This window comes from Anabas testudineus, chromosome 18 (genome assembly GCF_900324465.2).
Source record: "Anabas testudineus chromosome 18, fAnaTes1.2, whole genome shotgun sequence".
Taxonomy (NCBI): Eukaryota; Metazoa; Chordata; class Actinopteri; order Anabantiformes; family Anabantidae; genus Anabas; species Anabas testudineus.
The window spans coordinates 24,373,931-24,400,543 of NC_046627.1; the positions used below are offsets into that span (position 1 = coordinate 24,373,931).

The 26,613-nt window shown below is 39.4% G+C and overlaps 1 protein-coding gene across 5 annotated transcripts in view; it reads left to right on the forward strand.

Annotated features, from left to right (window-relative positions):
- LOC113157655 (mucin-17-like) overlaps positions 1 to 12,638 on the forward strand; it is a 33,189-nt gene extending 20,551 nt beyond the window's left edge. For 2 of the 5 annotated variants that reach the window (XM_026353247.1, XM_026353245.1), the window contains exons 4-10: positions 5,855 to 6,032; positions 6,510 to 6,651; positions 8,354 to 8,497; positions 8,866 to 8,918; positions 9,030 to 10,958; positions 11,150 to 11,226; positions 11,336 to 12,637. In XM_026353247.1, the coding sequence (XP_026209032.1) occupies positions 5,855 to 6,032; positions 6,510 to 6,651; positions 8,354 to 8,497; positions 8,866 to 8,918; positions 9,030 to 10,958; positions 11,150 to 11,226; positions 11,336 to 11,440 (2,628 nt within the window). In that variant the 3' untranslated portion in view covers positions 11,441 to 12,637. Of the gene's footprint in view, positions 1 to 5,176; positions 5,246 to 5,338; positions 5,477 to 5,580; positions 5,720 to 5,854; positions 6,033 to 6,509; positions 6,652 to 8,353; positions 8,498 to 8,865; positions 8,919 to 9,029; positions 10,959 to 11,149; positions 11,227 to 11,335 lie in introns of those variants that run through there. The other 3 variants (XM_026353248.1, XM_026353246.1, XM_026353244.1) reach the window with 3 other exon arrangements.
- Positions 12,639 to 26,613: the final 13,975 nt, after the last annotated feature.

The following is a 26,613-nucleotide window of genomic DNA, read 5'->3' on the forward strand; positions in this document are numbered from 1 at the left end:
AAGCATGCTTGAAGCTCTTTGCCATTTCCTCCATCTTGTAATTTTCATAATTTTTATCAACAAAATCATTTGGATAACTAGATTCTCTTAATCTAGCCACAGGGGTTGCAAGCCAGTGACTTCTGTGCCGGTCCCAACCCCGGATAAATAGAGAGGGATGTATCAGGAAGGGCATCCGGCGTAAAAAATGCCAAAAACAACCATGCAAACCGTCCGTAAGAATTTCGTATCGGATCGGTCGAGGCCCGGGTTAACTGCTGTAAACCGACAGGATGCCGGTAGAAATTGGATTACTGTTGGTCGAAGAAAGAGGAGAGGCAGAAGGGTTCGTGGTCAGAGAGAGAAGGAGCTGCATTGTGTCTTTGTAGATTTAGAGAAGGCCTCGACAGGGTGCAGAGGGAGGAGCTGTGGTACTGTATGAGATTGTCGGGAGTGGCAGAGAAGTACGTCAGAGTAGTTCAGGACATGTATGAGAGAAGTATATGCTGTGGGTCAGACAGAGAAATTCAAGGTGGAGGTGGGACTACACCAAGGATCAGCTTTGAGTCCCTTCTTGTTTGCTATGCTGATGGACAGGCTGACAGATGAGGTCAGACAGGAATCACCCTGGACAATGATGTTTGCGGATGACAAACATCATTGGTGGAGCTGGAGAGGTGGAGGTTTGCTCTGGAAAGAAGAGGCATGAAAGTCAGTCGTAGTAAGACAGAATACATGTGTCTAAACGAGAGGGATCAAGGTAGAAATGTTAGGTTACAGGGGGCTGAGGTGAAGAAGGTGCAGGAGTTTAAGTACTTGGGTTCAACAGTTCAGTGTGATGGAGAGTGTGGAAAAGAGGTGAAGAGGCGAGTGCAGGCAGGTTGGAGCGGGTGGAGGAAAGTGTCGGGACTCTTGTGTGACAGAAGAGTGTCAGCAAGACTCAAAGGAAAGGTGTACAAGACAGTGGTGAGACCAGCTCTGCTCTATGGGTTAGAGACGGTAGCAGTGAGAAAGAGACAAGAGGCTGAGATGGAGGTAGCAGAGATGAAGATGTTGAGGTTCTCCTTAGGAGTGACCAGGTTAGACAGAATAAGGAACGAGTACATCAGAGGGACGGCTCACGTTGCCTGTGTTAGCGACAAAGTCAGAGAGGCCAGACTGAGATGGTTCGGACATGTTCAGAGGAGGGATAGTGAGTATATTGGTAGAAGGATGTTGGAGATGGAGCTGCCAGCCAGGAGGGCAAGAGGACGCCCAAGGAGGAGATATATGGATGTTATAACAGAGGACATGAGGTTGGCTAGTGTTAGGGTAGAAGATGTTCATGATAGAGTGAGGTGGAAAAGGATGATTCGCTGTGGCGATCCCTGATGGGAAAAGCTAAAAGAGAAGAAAAAGGATAACAAGATTCTCTTGTGGCATTTTTGTATAAGTGTGTTTAGTATGCTCCATATTCCTCTAATATTGTGCTTGTTACTTACTAATAATTGAAATCTGTCTTCACAGTTTTTACCTACATGTCATCCAACAACAGTGAACAACAGCTGTTAGTGCAGCTCCCACCTCACAATCTGAGGTTGATCACTTGTCTGCTCCACAGGTAAAACAGAGTCTGTTGATGCTGCAGCATCATGTGTTAAGCTATAAACTGTGTTCAGCTACTGCCTGATCATTACACCAACTAACAGGTTGAAGTTCTGTGGACCGAGCCCGCATGGCAAAGTCCTTCACTGGTCCAGTCTAGTTTATCCGCTCTGCATTACTTTAGTCTGGTCACTTAGTTAAACACCTACAGTGTTAACATCAGCTGGTGGTTTAAGGTAGTGGTGGGTAAGGGCCTCACACACAGCAGACTCTGATCCACAAGCTGTGATTTCTTTCTCTTGCTGATTCCTCTCCATTACAATATTAAAACCACCAGGTGGTGTTACTGTGTCTGATAGGTGTAGTCACTCACTTTAAAGCTCCTACAGATTGTAGATTGTATAAAGGCTTTGTGAAGCTTGCAGAATGACTTGTCCCATTCAAAACATGCTAAAGGACACAATGCGACACAATTGCTACTTCTATAGGCAGTTGTTATCTCAATCAGGTATGGAATTATTATTAATGTGATTAAATTAATCTCATAGAAGAATTTTCTTCTCCTGGTACCAGCAGGAATACATTTAATCTTTATCTGCTCAAAGACATTCGGCATATATGATTTTTAAAATCCATTACAGGCTAATTTTGCGGATTATCTCTCGCAGATACAGAGAAAGACTATGTATGTTGGTGAAGCTTCAGTAGGCCTAATCAAATACACAAATTCACATGATGTGAATGATGTGAATGATTTTTTATAATTGATAACTGACTTCTAACAAAACATGGAAGCATGTTAGTGGTACACAGACCTTACAAGCTTTTCTTTTGTTATACTTACAAAACTCCCTGTCAATCTTTAATATGATCCATTGCAATTAAAATATAACTTTGCTGTTTGCTTTTTGTATTTCTTAATAATTGATCATGTAGCTTATTTTTACCACTGCTACTACTAATAATAATGAAAAACTGAGGCAGAAACAATTTAGTGTATCCTAATAATTCTTACATCAATTCTCAGGAACAGAGAAAACTGGAAAAACTGCTGCCAACAAAACAACTTTGACACAGAGTCACTTTGCTCAGATTTTAATTCCTTACATTTCATTTGCAATCTGACACCAGGGAGAGATTTATGCATACACTATGAAATTCATGTCTGGCATCTGCACTACCTTGACACTGTGCCATCCTGACTTTAGAAATATTTACCACATGCTTCAAACCTGTCTCCTTTTATGTATTGTGATGTGATGGATTGCCTCTGGGCACTGTTGATGTTTCTTGGCATCTATCTAATTGTTCATTGCGTACTCACAGTAACGTTCTACATTCTGCATAATATCCCCCCACAATTAAAGAAAAAAAAAAAAACAATTAAAATTACAAAAATTATAAAACAGTTCTTTTTTATTTTTTAACCTAGAAACTAGAAGAAGCATGTTCCCCAGGGCTTTTTGACTTTTGAACAGTAAACAACTGACATGTAAACGTAAAATTACTTGGTCTTATGGTTTTATTTTATACATTATTTTGTCTTATTAAGTATATTGCACTGGCGGTAAATGGCTAACAAAGTCTTACTAGTCTATTTGGAGTTAGAGTTAAGTCAAATGTTTTAGATGACAGAGCTGCTTGGTGATTCATCTTGACAACTGTAAGAAGTTGATGGACTGTGAAAGGTCATTATTCAAGGAGAACTTTCCTCATACTACTGTAGATCACTTCCTCATTCATAGATCATTTTCAGTCTAATAAAACAGCTACAGTCATGTAATTAGAGAAGGAGACAGTCAGCAGCTCTCTTTGTGTGGAGCAACTAACACGTTCACTATGTCACTCTCACTGCTGCTGCTGCTGCTTCTGGTCTTCAGCTCTGAAGCTTCTCATTTCATGGGCACAGTGATGACCTACTACCCAAAAGACACTAACACAGATGGATCTGTCACGGTATGTTGCCTCATTTTCTATACTAATTCAAGTATATAGTAAACAAAACCTTTTTAGCACTGATCTTGTGTGTTGGACATTTGACCAAACAATTGCTCATTTGTGTGTCTGGTCGTTACAGAGTATTTAACAGTAAATTAGTGCAGAAAACATAAAATATAAACTATGTTTATGCACTCTTCACCTGGACCATGGTTCCTTGATTTTAGAGTCCTAAACCATTTTGATTATGTTTTTTTAACAACTGAAAGGCAGATAATACAATAATTTTCCTTTAATCTTAAGAAATAAGGTAAATCTGTCCATTTTTAAAATCAAAATGTAAAACAAATTTAGAATTGTTAATCTTACCAATATAGTTTGTTGATACTAAACGAAATAATAAGAAATGCAGATGGGCTAAAGAGCATGTGAATATAATCCTGTACAGTCAGTGGGTACTTATCAGACATTGGCCAAAACATTTTTGAAATATCAGTTTGACTTCAAAGAAGCATTTTCCCCCATGTTCATACAACAGTAAACTATGCTTCAACTTTTCACTCTAATTCTGCAGGTGGTCCTTCGATATAAGTTGGGATATCACGCCTCTTGCAAAAGTGACACATGGAGCTGCCTCAGTTAAAACTGTGGGACTGAGGTTTCAATTCAACAAAATATCATTGACAGTGAAAGTGGGGGTGACTGGTGTCAGAAGGAAGGTATCTCAACTCGTCTGGTTCCCAACAATGATCCCTTTCTGCCGCTGTGAGTGCAACATGACAATGCACAAAATGACACAGTCTGTTGTTTCACTAAACACCAATAATGTCTTTTTAAACAGTCACAGAAGAGTGACACATCAAAACCATATATGTCATCTAGAAATTGATTTAAATGAATCACATCACATCTATGCTCTCTGCTTTCCCCCTGTTGGCTTCATCAGACCGGGACCTCCAGCAGGCACTGGGGCGGTTTGCAGCCGAGTGTGAAGGGGCTGGGATGAGAATCAGCACCTCCAAGTCTGAGGCCATGGTTCTCAACCGGAAAAAGGTGGCTTGCACCCTCCAGGTTGGGGGGAGATCCTCCCTCAAGTGGAGGAGTTTAAGTATCTTGGGGTCTTGTTCACGAGTGAGGGAAATAGGGAGCGTGAGATTGACAGACGGATTGGTGCATCGGCAGCAGTAATGCGGTCGGTGTACCGGTCCGTCGTGGTGAAAAAGGAGCTGAGCCGAAAGGCAAAGCTCTCGATTTACCGGTCAGTCTACGTTCCTACCCTCACCTATGGTCATGAGCTTTGGGTCATGACCGAAAGGACAAGGTCGCGGATACAAGCGGCCGAAATGAGTTTCCTCCGCAGAGTGGCTGGGCGCACCCTTAGAGATAGGGTGAGGAGCTCAGTCACCCGGGAGGAGCTCGGAGTAGAGCCGCTGCTCCTCTGCATCGAGAGGGGCCAGTTGAGGTGGCTTGGGCATCTGTTTCGGATGCCCCCGGGACGCCTCGTAGGGGAGGTTTTCCGGTCCTGTCCCACCGGGAGGAGGCCCCGGGGAAGACCCAGGACACGTTGGAGGGACTATGTCTCTCGGCTGGCCTGGGAACGCCTCGGTGTCCCCCCGGAAGAGCTGGAGGAGGTGTCTAGGGAGAGGGAAGTCTGGGCATCTCTGCTAAAGCTGCTCCCCCCGCGACCCGGCCCCGGATAAGCGGAAGAAAATGGATGGATGGACATCACATCTACAACTGCACTGTACTGTTAGAGTCACTGCACAAGTTAGCTGGACTTTGTTTACCTGTGGTCTGGACTAATACCTGATTTTCTGGCTTGGAATCTCCATTGAAGGTTAATTGGTGGCAGTTGGGTGACCACGATCAATAACATCCAACTTTGGAGAGCTGTGACTCTGGTTGAACTGAGGAATCGATCAGACACCAGCAAAGCCAACACATCACCACAGACGACCGTCCTGCCACGTGTAAGGTGAGCCTCTTCCATCTTTGTGTTGCTGAGTCTCCTTTTTATATCAACAAATAATTAGCACAGTGCCTCACACTTTGCTGACTCATTCTCTCTCTGTCTCTCAGAGTTCCTTCAAATTGTCAGAGAGATTTCAATCTGTTGGCGTTCGACCCTGATGGAGACAATGTTCAATGCAGATATGGAAACACGTCACTGTCAGAGTGTAACCCCTGCACACCACCGTCTGTGCTCAGTCTTTCATCTGTGAGTGACCAAAGGACAAGTTACTATTATTTATTTTTTTAGGTTTATGTCTTTTAACAAACTGGTGCATGATGATACACTGCTGCTTGAAGATGAACACAACTCAGATTGACCTCTTCTCCTTGTCTTTCACAGTCTTGTACTTTGTCATTCAGTCCCACCAGCAGCAGTAATGAGGGTGTGTATGCTGTACAGCTGGTGATGGAGGACTTTCCTACACAGATTATCACCCTGACTCAAACCAACGGGGCACAAACGACATTAACTACAACCAATGCAATCAGCAAAATACCCATTCAGTTTGCTTTAAGTGGTAAGATTTTCCCTTTTGACAGCCTGAATTTAAAAATTTATTCATATTTGAACCTACTCTGGATAGTAAATTGGCAGTTGTACTGGGGTACAAACCACGCAGGGGTTGAACGTCTTTGTAAAATCTTTATTTAGATAGTTTTTCCAAATTTAATCATGTAACTTGCTATACTGATGAGTAATTGATTTATGTCCATGTTCTTTGCATCACATTATGCCTTCTGCACGCTCTAAATTGCAACCTGCTCCAATCTATAATAAAACAATTCCCCCAGTGAGAAGACATGTCACCAGACTTTCTCCTGCTGTGTGCTGCTTGTGTGAATGCACTAATCCACACAAACGTCTGATTCTCCAGACACAGTCCACAGTGCATACAGGATTCATTTAATAGTGATCTGTAAAAGTATATGTCAATCATCCAACAATGGCTTCAAACTGAATGTCAAGGTAACTTTTCTAATTTGCGTTACTTCAGTGGATCCTGTGGTGCCATCCTGCACAGAAGGACTGTATCTGCCCAGGTTCCTTCCTCCAACACCAACTAACAGAGCTCAGCTGTTTGCCGCTGTCAATCAGAGCCTGCAAATCAGGATCCAAGCACAGGCAAATATCTCCACGTAAGTCAAAAACAAATAAAAAAAAAAAGAACCTGACATTAAAACCTAGCTCCCCTGCACTGCGGGCCAGTTGCAGCCCGCGGGACGATAATTTGTCCCGTACTGAGGGTCTCAGCTGTTTCCTTCCTCAAGCCAAATGTAGCTCGACTATGGGAGAGGAAGCACTGCCAGGTCTGTAGCTGCAAGGAGTAGACAAGAGAAGAAGAACAGTTCATGTTCTTCAGTGTTCAATTCACGTTCAGAAGAAGGTTAAAGTTTAAAGAACTGTTAATACGGACATTTGAATCTGTATACAGCAGATATATAAGACTGAAGAAACCACATATAGTCACTGACTAAAGAAATCTGATTATTATTATTATTATTTTCATTATTATTATTTTATTTATTTATTACTGATTTATTTTCTTATTAATTTTATTAATGTGTTTATTTTTTTATATTATTTTGTATTAAAAATAAACAGATTTAAGAAGATAGGATTTTTTTTTAACAAAGATTTTCTTGTGGAAAATTTGATGCGGCCCAGCCTCACTCAGACTCTGCTTCCCGCAGCCCCCGGCCAAATTGAGTTTGAGACCCCTACTGTAAACCAACTGGTACATTAAGATTACACTTTTTATTTTTATTACAGTCAAATAACCTGAAAATAGAAATTAGAGAGAGGGAATTTAACATTTTCATTTTGGAGAAGCAGTTTCACTCTATAGCACTTGGAAGAAGAAGAAAGATTTAAATTTTATCATGCAGGGCCAGTGGATTTTGCTGAAATAAGCTTTTAAGTCCAAACAAACAAAAATTGTCAAATTTTATTTAAAAAAAAGGGAAAAACTTAGGAGAACCTCAACATCTTCATCTCTGCTACCTCCATCTCAGCCTCTTGTCTCTTTCTCACTGCTACCGTCTCTAACCCATAGAGCAGAGCTGGTCTCACCACTGTCTTGTAGACCTTTCCTTTGAGTCTTGCTGACACTCTTCTGTCACACAACACTCCTGACACTTTCCTCCACCCGCTCCAACCTGCCTGCACCCGCCTCTTCACCTCTTTTCCACACTCACCATCACACTGAACTGTTGACCCTAAGTACTTAAACTCCTGCACCTTCTTCACCTCAGCCCCCTGTAACCTAACATTTCTACCTTGATCCCTCTCGTTTAGACACATGTATTCTGTCTTTCTACGACTGACCTACATGCCTCTTCTTTCCAGAGCAAACCTCCACCTTTCCAGCTGTTCCTCTACCTGCTCTCTACTCCCACTGCAAATCACAATGTCATCTGCAGACATCATTGTCCAGGGAGATTCCTGTCTGACCTCATCTGTCAGCCTGTCCATCAGCATAGCAAACAAGAAGGGACTCAAAGCTGATCCTTGGTGTAGTCCCACCTCCACCTTGAACTCCTCTGTCTGACCTACAGCACATCTCACCACCGTCATACTTCTCTCATACATGTGCTGGACTCCTCTGACATACTTCTCCGCCACTCCCGACAACCTCATACAGTAGAAAAAGAGCTATATGAATATCAAATGATAAACAAAACCTAATATAATGATGAGTACTGTAATGAAAACAGAATTTTCGGTGTAGTAACCTTTTAAGCTTTGTCACTACGCTAAGAACCTGAAATTATTCTTTAAAATATTTTTTGAGTATTCTAGAAACTTTAACACACAACCTCTTTCTTCTTTCTGTTGAAGAATTTCTGAGCTGTTGTTCAGTGGACCATCCAGCATAACACAGACTATGACAGGACAAGGACAGTTCAACCTGAGTTGGACGCCAACTGGGACTGAAAATGGAGAAAGCCACGCCGTCTGTTTTCTTGTCCAGGCAACTCTCAAGTTAGATAATTTCTGTGTTTTATAACTTTAAGAATAGTGTGTTTGTTGATAGTTGTGACTTTGTAGAAGCTCAGATCACATTTCAACCAGAAAATTGTAAATAGTTTACTTACTTACTACTTTTTTTTCTTTTGCCACTATACTGTAACACTTAACATTATAAATTAATAAAAACTGCAAATTATTGAAATATAATTGTTTTTAAGTTAAATCAGCAGTAAAAACTAAAAACAGCATGTTGAGCTATCGTACTTTGTTTTAAAGTACTTCCCTATATGACTTCCTACCACATACTGTAGGTGAGTAGTAGTTTTTCTGAGAAACTACGAATGCCAATCTAAACCTGAGGCTTGTTACTGTTTCTACAGTTCAGTCAAGTATCACTCAGAGCTTCGATGTGTTACTGTGATTGTTGGAAATGGTAAGTAGAGCCCTGCCTTATTTTTAATGTAATGCCTGCTTTCCTCCATTGATGAGGTTCAGGAATGATCTAACTACTTTAACTAACTATTGTATTCACTTCTGTTTACAGACACAACAACAACTACAACTACCGACCCTACAACTAACACACCATCTGATACCACTCTCCCACTCACAACTATCCCATTGAACATATCCAACACACCAGCTGATACCACTACACCACTCACAACTATCTCATTGAATACAACTACAGCACCAGCTGATACCACTCCGCCACTAACAACTATCCCATTTAACACAACTAACACGCCAGCTGATACCACTCCACCACTCACAACTATCCCATTAAACACAACTAACACGCCAGCTGATACCACACCACCACTCACAACTATCTCATTGAATACAACTAACACACCAGTTGATACCACTCCACCACTCACAACTATCCCATTAAACACAACTAACACACCAGCTGATACCACTCCGCCACTCACAACTATCCCATTAAACACAACTAACACACCAGCTGATACCACTCCGCCACTAACAACTATCTCATTGAACACAACTAACACACCAGTTGATACCACTCCACCACTCACAACTATCCCATTGAACACAACTAACACACCAGCTGACACCACTCCACCACTTACAACTATCTCATTGAACACAACTACAGCACCAGCTGATACCACTCCACCACTTACAACTATCCCATTGAACACAACTAACACACCAGCTGATACCACTCCACCACTCAACACTATCCCATTGAACACAACTAACACACCAGCTGATACCACTCCACCACTCACAACTATCTCATTGAACACAACTAACACACCAGTTGATACCACTCCACCACTCAACACTATCCCATTGAACACAACTAACACACCAGTTGATACCTCTCTACCACTCACAACTATCTCATTGAACACAACTACAGCATCAGCTGATACCACTCCACCACTTACAACTATCCCATTAAACACAACTAACACGCCAGCTGATACCACTCCGCCACTAACAACTATCCCATTAAACACAACTAACACGCCAGCTGATACCACTCCGCCACTAACAACTATCCCATTAAACACAACTAACACACCAGTTGATACCACTCCTCCACTAACAACTATCCCATTAAACACAACTAACACACCAGCTGATACCACTCCGCCACTAACAACTATCTCATTGAATACAACTAACACACCAGCTGACACCACTCCACCACTTACAACTATCTCATTGAACACAACTACAGCACCAGCTGATACCACTCCACCACTCAACACTATCCCATTGAACACAACTAACACACCAGTTGATACCTCTCTACCACTCACAACTATCTCATTGAACACAACTACAGCACCAGCTGATACCACTCCACCACTCACAACTATCCCATTTAACACAACTAACACACCAGCTGATACCACTCCGCCACTCAACACTATCCCATTGAACACAACTAACACGCCAGCTGATACCACTCCACCACTCACAACTATCCCATTTAACACAACTAACACACCAGCTGATACCACTCCGCCACTCAACACTATCCCATTGAACACAACTAACACGCCAGCTGATACCACTCCGCCACTCACAACTATCCCATTGAACACAACTAACACACCAGTTGATACCTCTCTACCACTCACAACTATCTCATTGAACACAACTACAGCACCAGCTGATACCACTCTGCCACTCAACACTATCTCATTGAATACAACTAACACACCAGTTGATACCACTCCACCACTCACAACTATCCCATTGAACACAACTAACACACCAGCTGATACCACTCTGCCACTCAACACTATCCCATTAAACACAACAACTAGCTTTATAACTACACAAACTGCAACTACTGCCCCACCCACAACTTCTCAACTAAGAGATACTACAAAAACACCAGAAACCATTAGTGCCAACTCCGCTGTTGCTTTCACAACACCGACACTACCTGAAGACACAACAGTTTACCCTAGACATGTATATCAAGGTGAGTACCAACATCTCTTCCAACAGGTGTAGTGGTGATAACATTGGAAGTTATTGCTCCATTAAACACAAACTCAGTACTCTATGGCATTTAAATTCTTCTGTCAAAGACATGACAAGATTCTGCACTGTTTTACTCACTTACATCAAACCTCTAGTCTGTATTGTAATGTCCACTTACTTTGCTTCTAGTTGTAGTTCTGTCAGCAAAGATCTCCTCTTTGTCTCCACTGTCTGAAGAGTACATCAAGAATACCGTCATACAACAGGTCAGTCTCTTAATATTAAGAAGAAATATATAATGATGACAATCACTGTTCAGACCCATTGTAACGTAGATTACAGTGATCACAACTCACTATTTGTTTCCTTCTCCAGCTTAAAGATGAACTGGTCAGACGAGGGCTACCGTCAAACATCCCTCTGCAGATTAAGAGCATTAAGAAAGTGTCATTTCCAACCACAGTGGTGACTGGTGGCTAAAATCTATATGCATTTTTATAGCACAGAACCAGACAGCACAAATCCACCTCATGGGGCTTTACAGGGTGTACAACACATGTCATCCTCAGTTCCCCCTAAAACCCCTTGAAGAAGAAGCCTCAGGAAGAACAACAGAGGAGGAATCCTGCTTCATGTGTACATATTGGGAAAATGTACTGATCTTTACTGGGGAACTATTTTCTTACTATCAGGTATTAGTGGTTATGAAATATTGCAGTAAGGAAGACTGCAACACAACCAGTCATGCAGAAATAACTGAGCTTCTTTTGATTGTCTTCTACTGATACAACCTAACCAAATATAACAGATTGGGCTGTAGCTTTAAATTACACACAGATCTTCATGTTTTACCCTCGGAGCACACTCACTGCTGTTGGGTTAATAGTGTTAATAACTGTTTAGCATTCAAATTCTTTTGTTGTTTGTTTGTTTGTCTTTCCCCCATGCCCTTATATGGGCAACTTCCTGTTTTCCTCCTCCCAGTCTGATTACCTTCACTCACCTGATTGACTGCACCTGGTTTTCCCTAGACTACATATACAGACCTGCTAACTAATGACTAATAGGCACTAATGACTGTGCCTTGAGATGACTTTTGTTGTGACTAGGTGCTATATAAATAAACTGAATTAAATTCACTCTGTAACACTGTGTAAATCTTGTAGGAACTTCCACTACACCTGCTACTTTGTTAGACAAATAATGTAAATATCCAAACGGGCACCGGAGGTTTAACTGCTCCAGCTGTGTCTCCTTTAGTGTCCTGAGATAATGGGTGATTATTTTTCTGACAGCGTTGGTGATTCATCTTTCCAGTCATTTAATGGTTTATTTCCTTTGTTCATTGCCGGCACACACCATCTATTGGATTAAACTACATGACAACATGTGTAAAACGTGCTGTGGCTTTTTGAAATGTTTTTCTTGATCAGTGTTCTTTTTTTAGTACGTACTAATCAACACTCTCTCGATCATTCCCACATCTCTTTCCTTTTGAACTCACATCTGCCCCCTTTGTATGGACTTAAATTGTCTTTCTGTTTTTGATTCTGGAACTGGGAACTTGCCTTGTGGAGCACTGGACTGGGAGCTGGAATCGTGTGCCTGTGCTCTACTTGGCCCACAGGGACCACATCTTGCTCTCCCATACTGCTCTGCATCTTGGTGCATTCAGGACTGGCCTTCTCTCTGATCTGTCCTGGTGCTTGCACCTCAGCACCCCCCAGACAGAGTCTCCCCCAGAGTCTCCCCACCTGCATTTAAGCTTAACCCCAGCCAACAGAGCTTAGCTGTTCAGTCTTTCATTGAACTCAATCAGTCTTTAGAATCTTTCCCTCTGAAAAGAACATTCGTCAAATACACAGTCGCTGGTTGTTTTTGCACAAGGAATCTGCTTTATACAGTATCTTTAGCAACGATGGCAAACAGGTTTAACAGGTTAAACACTAGGTTAAACAGTTAGGCACTAACTGACATAACTTTATACAGTTGTGTTGTGTTGGAGAGATTCGATCCAAGCAGGTGACAAGAGTCAGATGACAAGTGATACTAGTGGCGTAACTGCGTGTCAGTCACTTCCTCATTGTAAAATGACTTAACCCATTGTAGATGGCAAGGTTTTGAACACGTCACTTCAACCTTTTCCTCTTCTGTTTGCCAAGGGATCTCTGAGCTGCTGTTCAGCAGGCTGTTTAACATAAATCACGCCACATTAGCGGCAGGAGAGTACATCCTGAGCTGGACGCCGACCTGATTAAATAACACCCTGATCAGAAACACTTTAGTACAGTATGGTACTAACTATAGGTGTTATTATAAAAAAGTAAAACTTGACAGTTCCACAGTCAAGTATCAATCAGAGCTCTGATGTGTCATAGTCTTGATTGTTGGAAATGGTGAGTAAAGCCTTCCTGCACTGATGAAGTTCACAACAACCAGACAAACTACAACTAGAAAGAAAGAAAGCTTTTATTCGACATATGGACATGTTACAATGAAATTTGTCCTCTGCATTTAACCCATCCTCTGGGGGGAGCAGTGGGCAGCCACATACACAGCCCGGGGAGCTAGCGTGGAGTGTCCATCACACACACCAGGTGTGCATCAAGGATACACCTGGTGTGTGTGACTGGGTTTGTACCACGAACATCTGCATCATTCTCTCACGTTTATTTGGCAACAACTACACCACTCACAACAACCAAAATCTGTGATGTTTTACTCTATGTAGTGTTCAGATGGTCTTACAGTAAGTACATAAATATTTGATTATAATGTTGAGTCACCTTGCTTCTAGTTATTATAGGTTTGAAAATAGAAATAACATAAGATCTCCCCTTCATCTCCACTGCCTGAGGACTACATCAGGAATACAACAGATGGGTCTCCTCTCATCTAGTGGCAAACCCCATCAGTGCACCAGATAACAGGGGCTGGGGCCAGTTTAATTATGTATTGTCTGTCTGGAATCTTTAAAGTACAAAACCACCACCAAATATTTGCACTCGACAGTCAAACTGAAGTTGCCTACGCCTCCTACAAGCACTGCTGATTCAGAAATACAAAAATCACTGTGTTACTATTTTTATCCATTCTGATGATTTGTCAACTCCTATATGTATTTTCCTTTTCCAGCTGAATGGTGAACTGGTCATCAAACATCAGTCTACACATACCTGCCTACCCTACTACACCTTGTGAGCAGTGAAACCACAGCGGCCCCTCATGGTTGATTTAAAACATAATTTCCAGAGCTTTTAAAATGCACATACATATTTACAACATTAACATTTTATTCGATGTCTATAATCAAAAAACCTTGTTTTTTACCTGCAACTTTACAACAGTACATTTGATAATCATTGTCAGTCCATATACTATCTGTTCTTTTTTTTTTTTTTTTTTTGATTATTTAAAAAAAACAAAAAATGAACAAACAGACCGGAATTTAGTTTTTTTTTGTTGGCATCAGGAAATAGAAAACATTCTCATCAAATAACAAATACGTTTTCACATGTTCATCCTTCCACCACAGCTGGGTGAAATAAAGTTGTTTTCATAGCAATTTTACAGAATTACAATTTAATGTGTTAAATTGAAGCTTAAAGAAGAATTTGATTTCACCTGGTACCAGCATGAATATATTTAATCTTTATCTGCTCAAAGATACTCGAAATAAATGATTTTTAAAATCCAAATACACAAACTCACATGATCATATGAGTTGATATATATATATATTTGATAACTGAACAAAACATGGAAGCACGTTAGTGGTACATGGACCTTATAAGCTTTTCTTTTATTCTCAAACTCTCTGTCAACCTTTAATAGATCCATTGCAGTTAAAATATATAAACTTTGCTGTTTCCTTTTTGTATTATTAGCTTATTACTACTACTACTACTAATAATAATAATAATAATAATAATGAAAAACTGAAGCAGACACCATTTTCTGTATCTTATCGCATCTTAAGTCAATTCTCAGGAACAGAGAGGAAAAACTTCTGCCAACAAAACAACTTTGACACTGAGTCACTTGGCAAAGACTTGATTGCTCACATTTTATTTGCAATCTGACACCAGGGAGAGGTTTGTGCATAAACCGTGAATTTTACGTCTGGCATCTGCACTTCCTCCTTAGCTGTTTTTGAGTTACACATGTCCTTATAAATGTAAAAAAAAAAAAATAAAATACATTCTTTGTTAAACTTAAGGTTTGACATCGTCAACAAGATGGTGAGTGAAGCAAGTGAAACACACTCCCATTGTTGACGATTGAAAATGAAATGAAAACGACTTTACTTCACCCAGCTGTGGTGGAAGGATGAACATGTGAAAACGTATTTGTTATTTGATGAGAATGTTTTATTTATTTAAAATAGTTTGTATTATAATTTTGTTCTGAGAAGATTTAAGAAGTATTTCTTTGATATGACATAATTGATAATGAACACTTGTGGACTTACTCAGGAACAGAATTTAGTTTTGATCAACAAGTCATACTGCTGCTTCATTTAACATCTGTTAGCATGATTTGACAAACATTATGATATTTGCCTTTTCTTTGGTGTTTCTTTAAAAGGATCTGATGCTATTTAAATGTAATTTGCTGTTGTTGCTAAAGCCTACCAATTTAATAATAATAATAATAATAATAATAATAATAATAATAATAATAATAATAATAATAATAATAATAATAATAATTCAAAACAAAAGCAGACCTAATTTAGTGTATTTTTTGCTTCTTACGTCATTTCTCAGGAAGAGAGAGGAAAAACTGCTGCCAACAAAACAACTTTGACACTGAGTCACTTGGCAAAGACTTGATTGCTCACATTTTATTTGCAGTCTGACACCAGGGAGAGGTTTGTGCATTCACTGTGAATTTTGGCAGCTGCACTTCCTCCTCACCTGATTTTTAGTTGCACATATTCTTATGAATGTAAAAAAAAGACAATTTTTGTTAAACACATTTTAACTTAAGGTTTGACATTGTCAACAAGATGGTGAGTGAAGCACAAGTGAAACACACCCATTTGAAGATTGCTATGAAAACAACTTTACTTCACCCCGCTGTGGTGGAAGGATGGACACATGAAAACATTTTTGTTATTTGATAAGAATATTTAAAATAGTTTGTAATAACAATTTTGTTCTAAGACGATTTAAGAAAGAGTATTTCTCTGACATGACATAATTGATAATAAAGTTGACATTATGATGTTTGCTTTTCTTTTTGTGTTTCTTTAAAATTATCTGATGCTATTAAAATGTAATATGTTGTTTTTGCTATTGCCTACAAATAATAATAATAATAACAATAATAATACAAAACAAAAGCAGACATCATTTAGTATATTTTTTGCTTCTTATGTCAGTTCTCAGGAAAATAAACTGCTGCCAACAAAGCTTTTGTTTGCGATTTGTGAGAGGTTTGTGCATACATTATGAATTTTAAGTCTGGCAGCTCTACTTCCTCCACACCCTGCTTTAACATGCTTCTGACATGTCTCCTTTTCTGGACTGTGATTTTATGGATTTTACCTCTGGGCTTGATTGATGTTTCCTGGCATCTAATTGTTCATGGTGTTAATTAGTCCCTGTAATATTCATTCATAACAATAATAATAATAGTTAATATGCCTGTCTTTTTATAGAAAATCCTAGGTGTAACATTTATGAAAAATATGCTAAGCCGATGAGAAAAATCGGATTAATTTGTTCATGGCTTTTACAAAGAATATAATTTTCTGCTATTGGTTTGTTAAATATGTGTTTTTTATTACAAACTAACACATATAAAAGGTATTTTTGAATGCATTGTTTCTTTCATGCCTAGGGAGGAATACAAATACTCAGGAAAAAAATCTTGACTGACGTTCTCATAACTTATGCATGACAGGATAAATTACACATATTCTTCTGCATGTAAAATGAAGTACATAATCTTTGTTAATTAAACCTATTCAACTTGAGGTTTGACATCCTCAAGATGGTACATGTGGAAAGTGACCTATGTGAAGCACACTCCTGATGCCTACGATTGCAATGAAAACTATTTTAGTTGACTCTGCTGTGATAGAAGGACGAACATGTAAAAAGGTTTTTTTTATAATTTGATGAGAAAGCTTTATAATAATAATTTGTACGATTTATTAGAAGACACAATATAACTGATAATGAAAATTTGTGCAATTTCCCAGGAGCAGGATTTTTATATTTACAATATCCATTAGAAACTGATTTTCTGTTGTTAAATGCATAAGGATAAAAAATTGTTGCAAAATGAATTATGCTTTTAACTGGTTTGAATGGTTCAAAATATCATATTTGCATACATACCACTATATGTCAAATTCCAAGAAACATATGGCGTTAAGTAATACTTCTTCCAAGGTTATCAGGTATCTGGATAAATACAAACAGCAAATCAACAAAAGTGACCAAAGAAAATTGAACCATTTGACTGACAGCTGAACCACAACTGAGCTGTCTCGACATCAACAATCCATCATGAATAATGACAGTTAGAACAGACAGTTGATTCATTTATTCATAGCAATGAACTAGACTTTACTGATCACTTGCTGCTATTACTCTCTTTCATTCAGAAAGTTAGATTATTCCCACCCAGCAGCAGCTGGGCAATGAGAACAGCATCCTCCTGTCAGCTACAACATGTAGAGGGTCCAGTTCCATCCCCAGAACAGAGCCAGCCCTCCTAATTAGTTTGTTCAGCCTGTTAGTGTCAGTCACCTTCATGTTGCTGCCCCAGCAGACCACAGCATAGGAGATGACACTGGAACTCATAAAATGGTCGTGAGTCTGCTAAGAAAGTAAATCCGGCTCTGAGCCTTTTTGCACAGTGCTGCTGAGTTCTTAGTCCAGTCCAGTTTGTTGTCCGAGTACAGTCCAAGGTATTTGTACTCAGATACAACCTCCACCTCCTCCCCATGTATAGAGAGAGGGATGACAGGATTCCCAAATTTCATGAAGTCCAACACCAGCTCTTTTGTTTTATTGATGTTGAGATGCAGATGGTTGAGTCCACACCATTAAAACTGTCCACCCCTCCCCTGGTACTCTGTGACATCTTCAACCTTTATTCATCCCATGACTACAGAGTCATCAGAGAACTTCTGAAGATGACAGTACTCTGTGTTGTACCTGAAGTCTGAGGTGTACAGGGTGAAGAGGAATGGGGACAGAACTGTCCCCTGTGGAGCACCTGTGCTAGAGACCACAGTGTCAGACACACAGTTCTGCAGGCGGACGTATAGGCAAACTGGAGGGGGTCAAGTGAGGGTTTAACCAGAGGTGGGATGGATCCAGGAACAGCCTCTCAAAAGCCTTCACAATATGTGAGGTCTGAACCCTTGGTCTGTAGTCATCGAGGACTCGCGGCTTCTTATTCGCAGCAAGTACACAACCTTTTCCACCCAAGAGGAACTCTCTCCAGAGGCAGGCTGAGGTTGAGTTGTGTGGGGGAGGGACTGAGGAGCGGGTAGTGAACTGCAGGGAGCTGTGAGGCTTAAAATAAAATATGAAATTTGTTGGCCTGTTCCACAGTCCCCTCTGTCGCCTGGCTGCTGGACTTGTTGTAACCAGTGATGGTCCTCATGCCCCTCCACACCTCCCTGGTGTTGTTATATTGAAAGTTTAGAAAAAGCATGTTCCCGTATTTGACTTTTTAATGGTAAACAACTGACGTGTAAAGGTACAATTAGTTTGTCTCATGGTTTTATGTTGTACATTATTTTAACTTATATCTTATGGTGCGGTGTGCTACGTTTAAAACTGTGTGTGCACTAAGGCAGAGAATTACTGAGTTTGTTGCAGTCAATGTCAAAGTCTTACTAGTCTATTTGGAGTTAGAGGAAAGTCAGATGTTTTAGATGGTAGAGCTGCTTGGTGACTAAGGTGATCTAACTCATCTTGACAGCTGTGAGAAGTTGATGGACTGTGAAAGGTCATTATTCAAGGAGAACCTTCCTCATACTACTGTAGATCACTTCCTTATTCAAAGATCATTTTCTCAGCCTAATCTAATGGCTATAGCCGTACAAATAGAGAAGGAGACAGTCGGCAGCTGTCTTTGTGTGGAGCGACTAACACATTCACTATGTCACTCTCACTGCTGCTGCTGCTGCTTCTGGTCTTCAGCTCTGAAGCTTCTCATTTCATGGGCACAGTGATGACCTACTACCCAAAAGGCACTAACACAGATGGATCTGTCACGGTATGTTGTCTCATTTTCTATACTAATTCATTTATTTTGGGAAAGCAAGCAAGAAACCTGTGACAGAATTATTTAAGTCTCAAATATTAGACTTAAGAATTCAAATTCACTTTGTTTTTTATTACCAAGTGGACGGTCTTGTATGTTGAACATATGCTCAATCAATTTCTCATTTGTGTGCTTGGTCGTTACAGAGTTTTTAACAACTTCAGATAAGTCAGTGTTACTACAGAGTAAAGAATGAACTATGCATAATTCAGTTCATAGTAGTAATAGTTGATAGTAGTAGGTCATTATTGACATGTTTATGCATTTTCCACTTCTTTTCAAACTGTAATATTGTTTTTCCATTGTCATTTGCAGTATAGCACATGGTTTATTGATTTCAGCGTCCTAAACCGTGTGTCAGCCACTTGTGGCTCCAGAGCTGCAGGTGGCTCTTTTATTCTTGTATTCTTGTATCTATCTTGTACTCTGCGTAGCTTGGGAAAAGAAATTATACTGCATAGTGCTTTTTTCCCATTAACTTTTTAAATTCAGGTCAAGGCTCCAATACGTGCTCCGAAAGCCCAAAGGCGATGACAGCTCAAGGCATTTTCTGTTTGCTAGAGGGATAATTTAAGTTTTGCTTTTTAATTCATTCCAAAGAGACCTTCAACTCTGCATGTTTTTTTTTTTAATTCTGAGTTCAAAATGTATTCATTACATAAATAAAAATTTATTTTCTCTGTAGCACTTGATGGATTTCCCATTGGCCAAAACATTTTTGAAATGTCAAGTTGACTTCAATGAAGCATTTTCCCCCATGTTCATACAACAGTAAACTATACTTCAACTTTTCACTCTAATTCTGCAGGTGGTCCTTCGATATAAGTTGGGCTATCACGCCTCTTGCCTGTCCACTGACATGTGGGGCTGCCTCAGTGGAAACTGTGGGACTGAGGTTTCAATTCAACAAAATATCCTTGACAGTGAAAGTGGTGGTGACTGGTGTCAGAAGGAAGGTATCTCAACTCGTCTGGTTCCCAACAATGCTCAGTTTCAGCAGCTGTGAGTGCAACATGACAATGCACAAAATGACATAGTCTTGTTGTTTCACTTAACACCAGTAATGTCTTTTTAAAACTTTCACTGAAGAGTGACACATCAAAGCCACAAGATATCAGGACCTGGTGTCTGGGTCTGGACCACTAATACCATACCTGATTTTCTGGCTTTTAATTTCCATTGAAGGTTTGATGGTGGAAATTGGGTGACTACTATCAATAACATCCTAAGTTGGAGAGCTGTGACTCTGGTTGAACTGAGGATCCGATCAGACACCAACAAAGCCAACACATCACCACAGACGACCGTCCTGCCACGTGTAAGGTGAGCCTCTTCCATCTTTGTGTTGCTGAGTCTCCATTTTATATAAATAAATAATTAGCACAGTGCCTCACACTTTGCTGACTCATTCTCTCTCTGTCTCTCAGAGTTCCTTCAAACTGTCAGAGAGATTTCAATCTGTTGGCGTTCGACCCTGATGGAGACAATGTCCAATGCAGATATGGAAACATGTCACTGTTAGAGTGTAACCCCTGCACACCACCGTCTGTGCTAAACCTTTCATCTGTGAGTGACCAAAGGACAAGTTACTATTATTTATTTATTTATGTTTATGTCTTTTAACAAACTGAACAGTTCCACTGCTGTTTGTAGATCAACACAACTCAGATTGACCTCTTCTCCTTGTCTTTCACAGTCTTGTACTTTGTCATTCAGTCCCACCAGCAGCAGTAATGAGGGTGTGTATGCTGTACAGCTGGTGATGGAGGACTTTCCTACACAGACTATCACCCTGACTCAAACCAATGGGGCACAAACAACATTAACTACAAGCAATGCCATCAGCAAAATACCCATTCAGTTTGCTTTGAGTGGTAAGATTTTTATCTTTTGAGCCCCCTGGTGCAAAGTCTGTGTAATGTCAATGTGAGCTCAGGTGTGAACACAGCAAGTCATTCCCAGTTAGCGAGTGGACGTTTCCTTTCAGCCAAGCTGCTCAGTAAACTTAAAAAAGTTAAAAAATTATTAAAAACTGCTTTCAGTTGTTGGATCATTCTTTGTTTTCGCTCAGGAAACTTAAGTTATTCACATAATGTGTTGAATTTAATCATGTGAGTTGCTCTACTGATGTGTAATTGATTGTTGTCCATGTTTTTTTGTCTCACATGGTCCCTTCTGCACGCTCTAAACAGCAACCAGCCCCAATCTAAAATAAAACATTGAGTTATAATACATGTCATCACAATTTCCCTGCTGTGTGCTGCATGAGTGAATGCACTTCTCCACACAATGTCTGGACTCGACTCCAGACACAGTCCACAGTGCATACAGGATTCATTTAATAGCTGTGATTAGTTACAGTGATCTGTAAAAGTATGTGTCAATCATCCAACAATGGCTTCAAACTGAATGACAAGGTAACTTTTCTAATTTGCGTTACTTCAGTGGTTCCTGTGGTGCCATCCTGCACAGAAGGACTGTATCTGCCCAGGTTCCTGCCTCCAACACCAACTAACAGAGCTCAGCTGTTTGCCACTGTCAATCAGAACCTGCAAATCAGCATCCAAGCACAAGCAAATATCTCCACGTAAGTCAAAAGCAAATAAAATGAATCAGACATTGAAAACTAACTTCACCGAAAAACTTGGCTGCTCTTCCTGTAGTTTTAGCCATTGTGTCTATTGATTATGAAATTACATTATTCACAAAAGTCAGTGATCAGTGAGGCTGTAAACCAACTAGTACATTCAGATTCAAATTTAAATTGACAATTAAAACTTTTATGAGGCAGGGCAAGGGAATTGAGCCAAAGTAAACTTTCAAATCCAAATTAATAAAACAAATGAAATGTAACCATTAAAATAATAATAATAATAATTTTGTTAGGTAAAATAACTGTACAGATAGCAAATTACATCAGAATCTCTTAATTTTATTTGTATTTGACCATCACCAAACCCTCCACAGGCTTCCTATCAAAGTAAAATTTTAAGGTGCTTCTGATGACATACAAGATCTTGAATGGAAGTGTCCCTTCATACCCGTCTTATCTTTTGATCTGTTAAATTGTACCTTGCACCCTTCGCTCTACGAATGCAGGAATAATTGTCCCCCAATTAAATAGAAGTCAGCAGGCTGCAGGGTGTTTTCCTACCATGCCACACTACTTTGGATTAACCTACCTGCTGACATTAGACAGTCCCCTCTCACGCATTTATAAGCCCTAACATTCAATTAGTGGCAGGGATTCGTACGCATACAAGTATTTGAGTGGTGGGTGGGTTTCAGTCTCAATTAACTAATAAGCTCAATGTTCCAGTGTGGTACTATAGAGTTCTGCTGACGAGATCACAGCATTAATCCAGACAATAACTGCCTCATCTAATTCCAGTTTCTTGTGGTGTAGTTACCACTTAAGCATTTAAGTTTTGTCTACTACGCTTTAAACTATTTTAGAATGTACACTCCATTTCTAATCCAGAGTATTATGGAAACTTTAGCACATAACCTATGTCTTCTATTTGTTAAAGAATTTCTGAGCTGTTGTTCAGTGGACCATCCAGCGTAAGACAGACTACAACAGGACAAGGACAGTTTATACTCAGTTGGACGCCATCTGGGACTGAAAACGGAGAAAGCCACCCAGTCTGTTTTGTTGTCCAGGCAGTTCTCAAGTTAGTGTTTTTTTATGAACATTAACCTCCAAAAATATAGTGTAAAAACGTTTGTGAAATATTTACAATTTCGTGGTTTTCAACATACATATTTCATGAAATATGATTTAAACTTTGCATATTTCAAAAATGTTAATAAATAAATAAATATAATAAAAGTAAACACAATACTGCTAAGCTGTTATAACACAAACAATCATGATCTTTTATGTCTTTATTTAACACACCCACTAACCATACGATAAGCAATGGTGAAATTATTACAGAAATCATGTTAATGTTAGGAATGTTCAGAGTTTGCCTGAGGACTTTAAGAAGGTTTAGATGAGATGTGAAAGTATCTATAATAAGGCTGACCACAATCACGGTCAAGTGTTACTTTTTCCACTAGATGTTTAATAGGTGTTTTCACTACAGAAATGAAAGATCATGACTGTGTTTTATCACTTTAAGAATATTATATGTATTGAAGTACAGTATGTTGAAGAATGGATCACACTTCAACCAGGAAATCAACCAGGAAATTTCAATTTCTTACTTTCTCGTTGCTATGGTATACTTTTACACACTACATGATAAAAGATGACAATTTTACAAAATACAAATGATTGTTAAATTGTTTTGTTCAATCATCAGCAAAACTAAAGAGGATGTTGAGCTGTCAAACTTTGCTATAAGTAAACAAGTATTTATTTTATTTCGCTACTTTTTCTACAGTTCAGTCAAGTATCACTCAGAGCTTCGGTGTGTTGCTGTGATTGTTGAAAATGGTGAGTAGAGCCATGCCTTGTTTTAAATTCAACAGTTACTTTTGTGCATTGATAAGGTCCATGTTTAATCTTACTTTGGTATTCACTTCTGCTTACAGCTACAACAACTACAACTGCTCATCTGTTCACAACTACCCCACTAAACACAACTACTGCACCAGCTAATACCACTTTACCATCTACAACTACCACACCAGCTCCCACTTTACCATTAATAACTACCCCACTAAACACAACTACCACCCCAGTTGATACCAGTCTACCACTCACAACTACCCAACTAAACACAACTACCACCCCAGTTAATACCAGTCTACCACTCACAACTACCCAACTAAACACAACTACCACCCCAGTTAATACCAGTCTACCACTCACAACTACCCCACTAAACACAACTACCACCCCAGTTGATACCAGTCTACCACTCACAACTACCCCACTAAAGACAACTACCACCCCAGTTGATACCAGTCTACCACTCGCAACTACCCCACTAAAGACAACTACCACCCCAGTTGATACCAGTCTACCACTCGCAACTACCCTACTAGACACAACTACTGCACCATCAAATACCACTCTAACATTAATACCTATCCCACTAAACACAACTACCACCCCAGTTGATACCAGTCTACCACTCACAACTACCCCACTAAGCACAACTACCACCCCAGTTAATACCAGTCTAACATTCACAACTACCCCACTAAACACAACCACCCCATCTAATACCACTCTACCATTCACAATTACCCAACTGAACGCAACAATCAACACTACAGCTGCTGTACCAGCTAATACCACTGTCCCAATAATATCTACCCCATTAAATACAACACAAAACATCACAACTTCCATACCGGCTACAACCAGTTCACCACCTACAACAACAAACCCACTAACCCCAACAACTACCACCCCATCTACAGCTAGTATTCTAGCAACAACAACTAGTCTACTAACCCCAACAGGCATTAATACCCCAGCTACAATTACCACACTAGTTACAATCACTACTCCATCAACAACCATAACACCAAATATTTTAACAGTTACAACCAGCGCTCAACCGACAAACCTGACATCTATTATATCAACTACAACAAACACAACAGCTATAACCACTGTTCCATCCACAACTATTCTGTTAACCACAACAAGCACTACACCAACTCCAAAAACAGTACAAACTAGTACCACCATTCTGGACACCACAACCCCTACAACAACCAGCACTGCAACAGCTGCACTTGGTGGACCGACAAAAGTGCACATTGTTTTAACTTGTGGTTGTTTGGCCTTTATATTCTTTCCTATTTAAACTGTTTTCTTTAAATGGTGATTTTTGCCTGATTGCATGCTACTTTATGTAGGTTGTTACTAATATAATATTTCATTACCCAAAGCCAAATTTTTTATTATTATTTTTTTTTTGGGGGGGTGGGGTTCGTTCACTTTGGTCTAGCATCTGTTGTTTTTCTCTTTTCAATATGGTGTTTATTTTTCCTTTCTTGTCATTTTACAAGGGTCAGATTTTGATCTTCTTTGTAATACAAATTAAACTAAAGTGTTCACAAAATTACGTTGCAAAATGCAAAATATGTTGCAGAAGTATTGACACTAAACATGTAACCAGGTAGGAAGTGGCAAAAAGTTGAAAATGTAGCTGAGATTTCAGACATAATGAATGTAGGCATAGATTTCACAGAGCCTGAACTTGTGAATAAGTGATCACTACTGGTTATCTGTTTTCTTGGTCCATGAGTATCTTTAATAATGTATATTGCCACAGACTGTGCTGGCACCTATACCTCAATTCTTTACATAAATATTATTCCAGTGACATTGTACTTGATTTTTCTTTCTTAAATATGTTTGAAAATGCATAGGGTTACATTAATATTTTATTATAGTTATTCATACAGGTGTGATAATGAATCTGTTAAAAAGATTTAAAAGGGGACCCAATGGCTGCATATATGTACTGGATCCAGATTTTTTTGCTATGGGCAGAGCTAAGTACATGTTTTACATGTTATCGGGAAGTCGAGTGGTGGCAACTGGACTTCGTTCTTGTTAAGTTGATCTCATTCAAGTAGCTTCCTCTGTCTGAAGCTAGTTGGTTTGAGACCAACTTCCAGATAACTTCACCTGGATGAATCTTTGCTGGAGAGGTGCATGCATGAAGAAAGTAGGATGATGAGACCACAACACAAAGGATGAACTCCATCATAATATTTATAAATATATTTATAACTATAGAAATCAACATGGAAAAAATATAATCCTTAAACATAGTTGTCAGTTGCATATACAGAGCACCAAAATTAGAAAGCTTCAAAGACTGTATGAAGTGTATGTTTACAAAAAAGTTCAATAAAATGGTTTTTATATGTGGGGACTAATCTGATAAATCCTAATAAACTAAAAATAATTATGATTGTATTATGTACGAGCTTCTTTTCTAGAATCAGCATTCACTTAACTTTTAACATATTTTGTTATGTTACAGCTTTATTCCAAAATGGATTCAATTCATTGTGTTCCTCAAAATTCTACAAATAATACCCCATAATGTCAAACTTTAAGAAGTTTGTTTGAAATGTTTGTAAGTATCTTAAAAACATGTACTTTACAGAATTAACTCTACTTTTTAAAAGAACCTTAAGCACCATTTGATGCCTCAGGTCTTTCTGAGTATGATGCTACAAGCTTGAGACCTATTTTTGTGATTCTCCCATTCTCAATTGCAGTACCTCCAATGCTCCACCAGGTTGGACTGGGACCATTTGTACACAGCCATTTTTCAGATTTCTCCACAGATTTTTAATACGGTTCAAGTCTGAGCTCTGACTGGACCACACAGAGTTGTCGCAGCCAATCTTTTTGTTACCTTAGCTATGTGCTT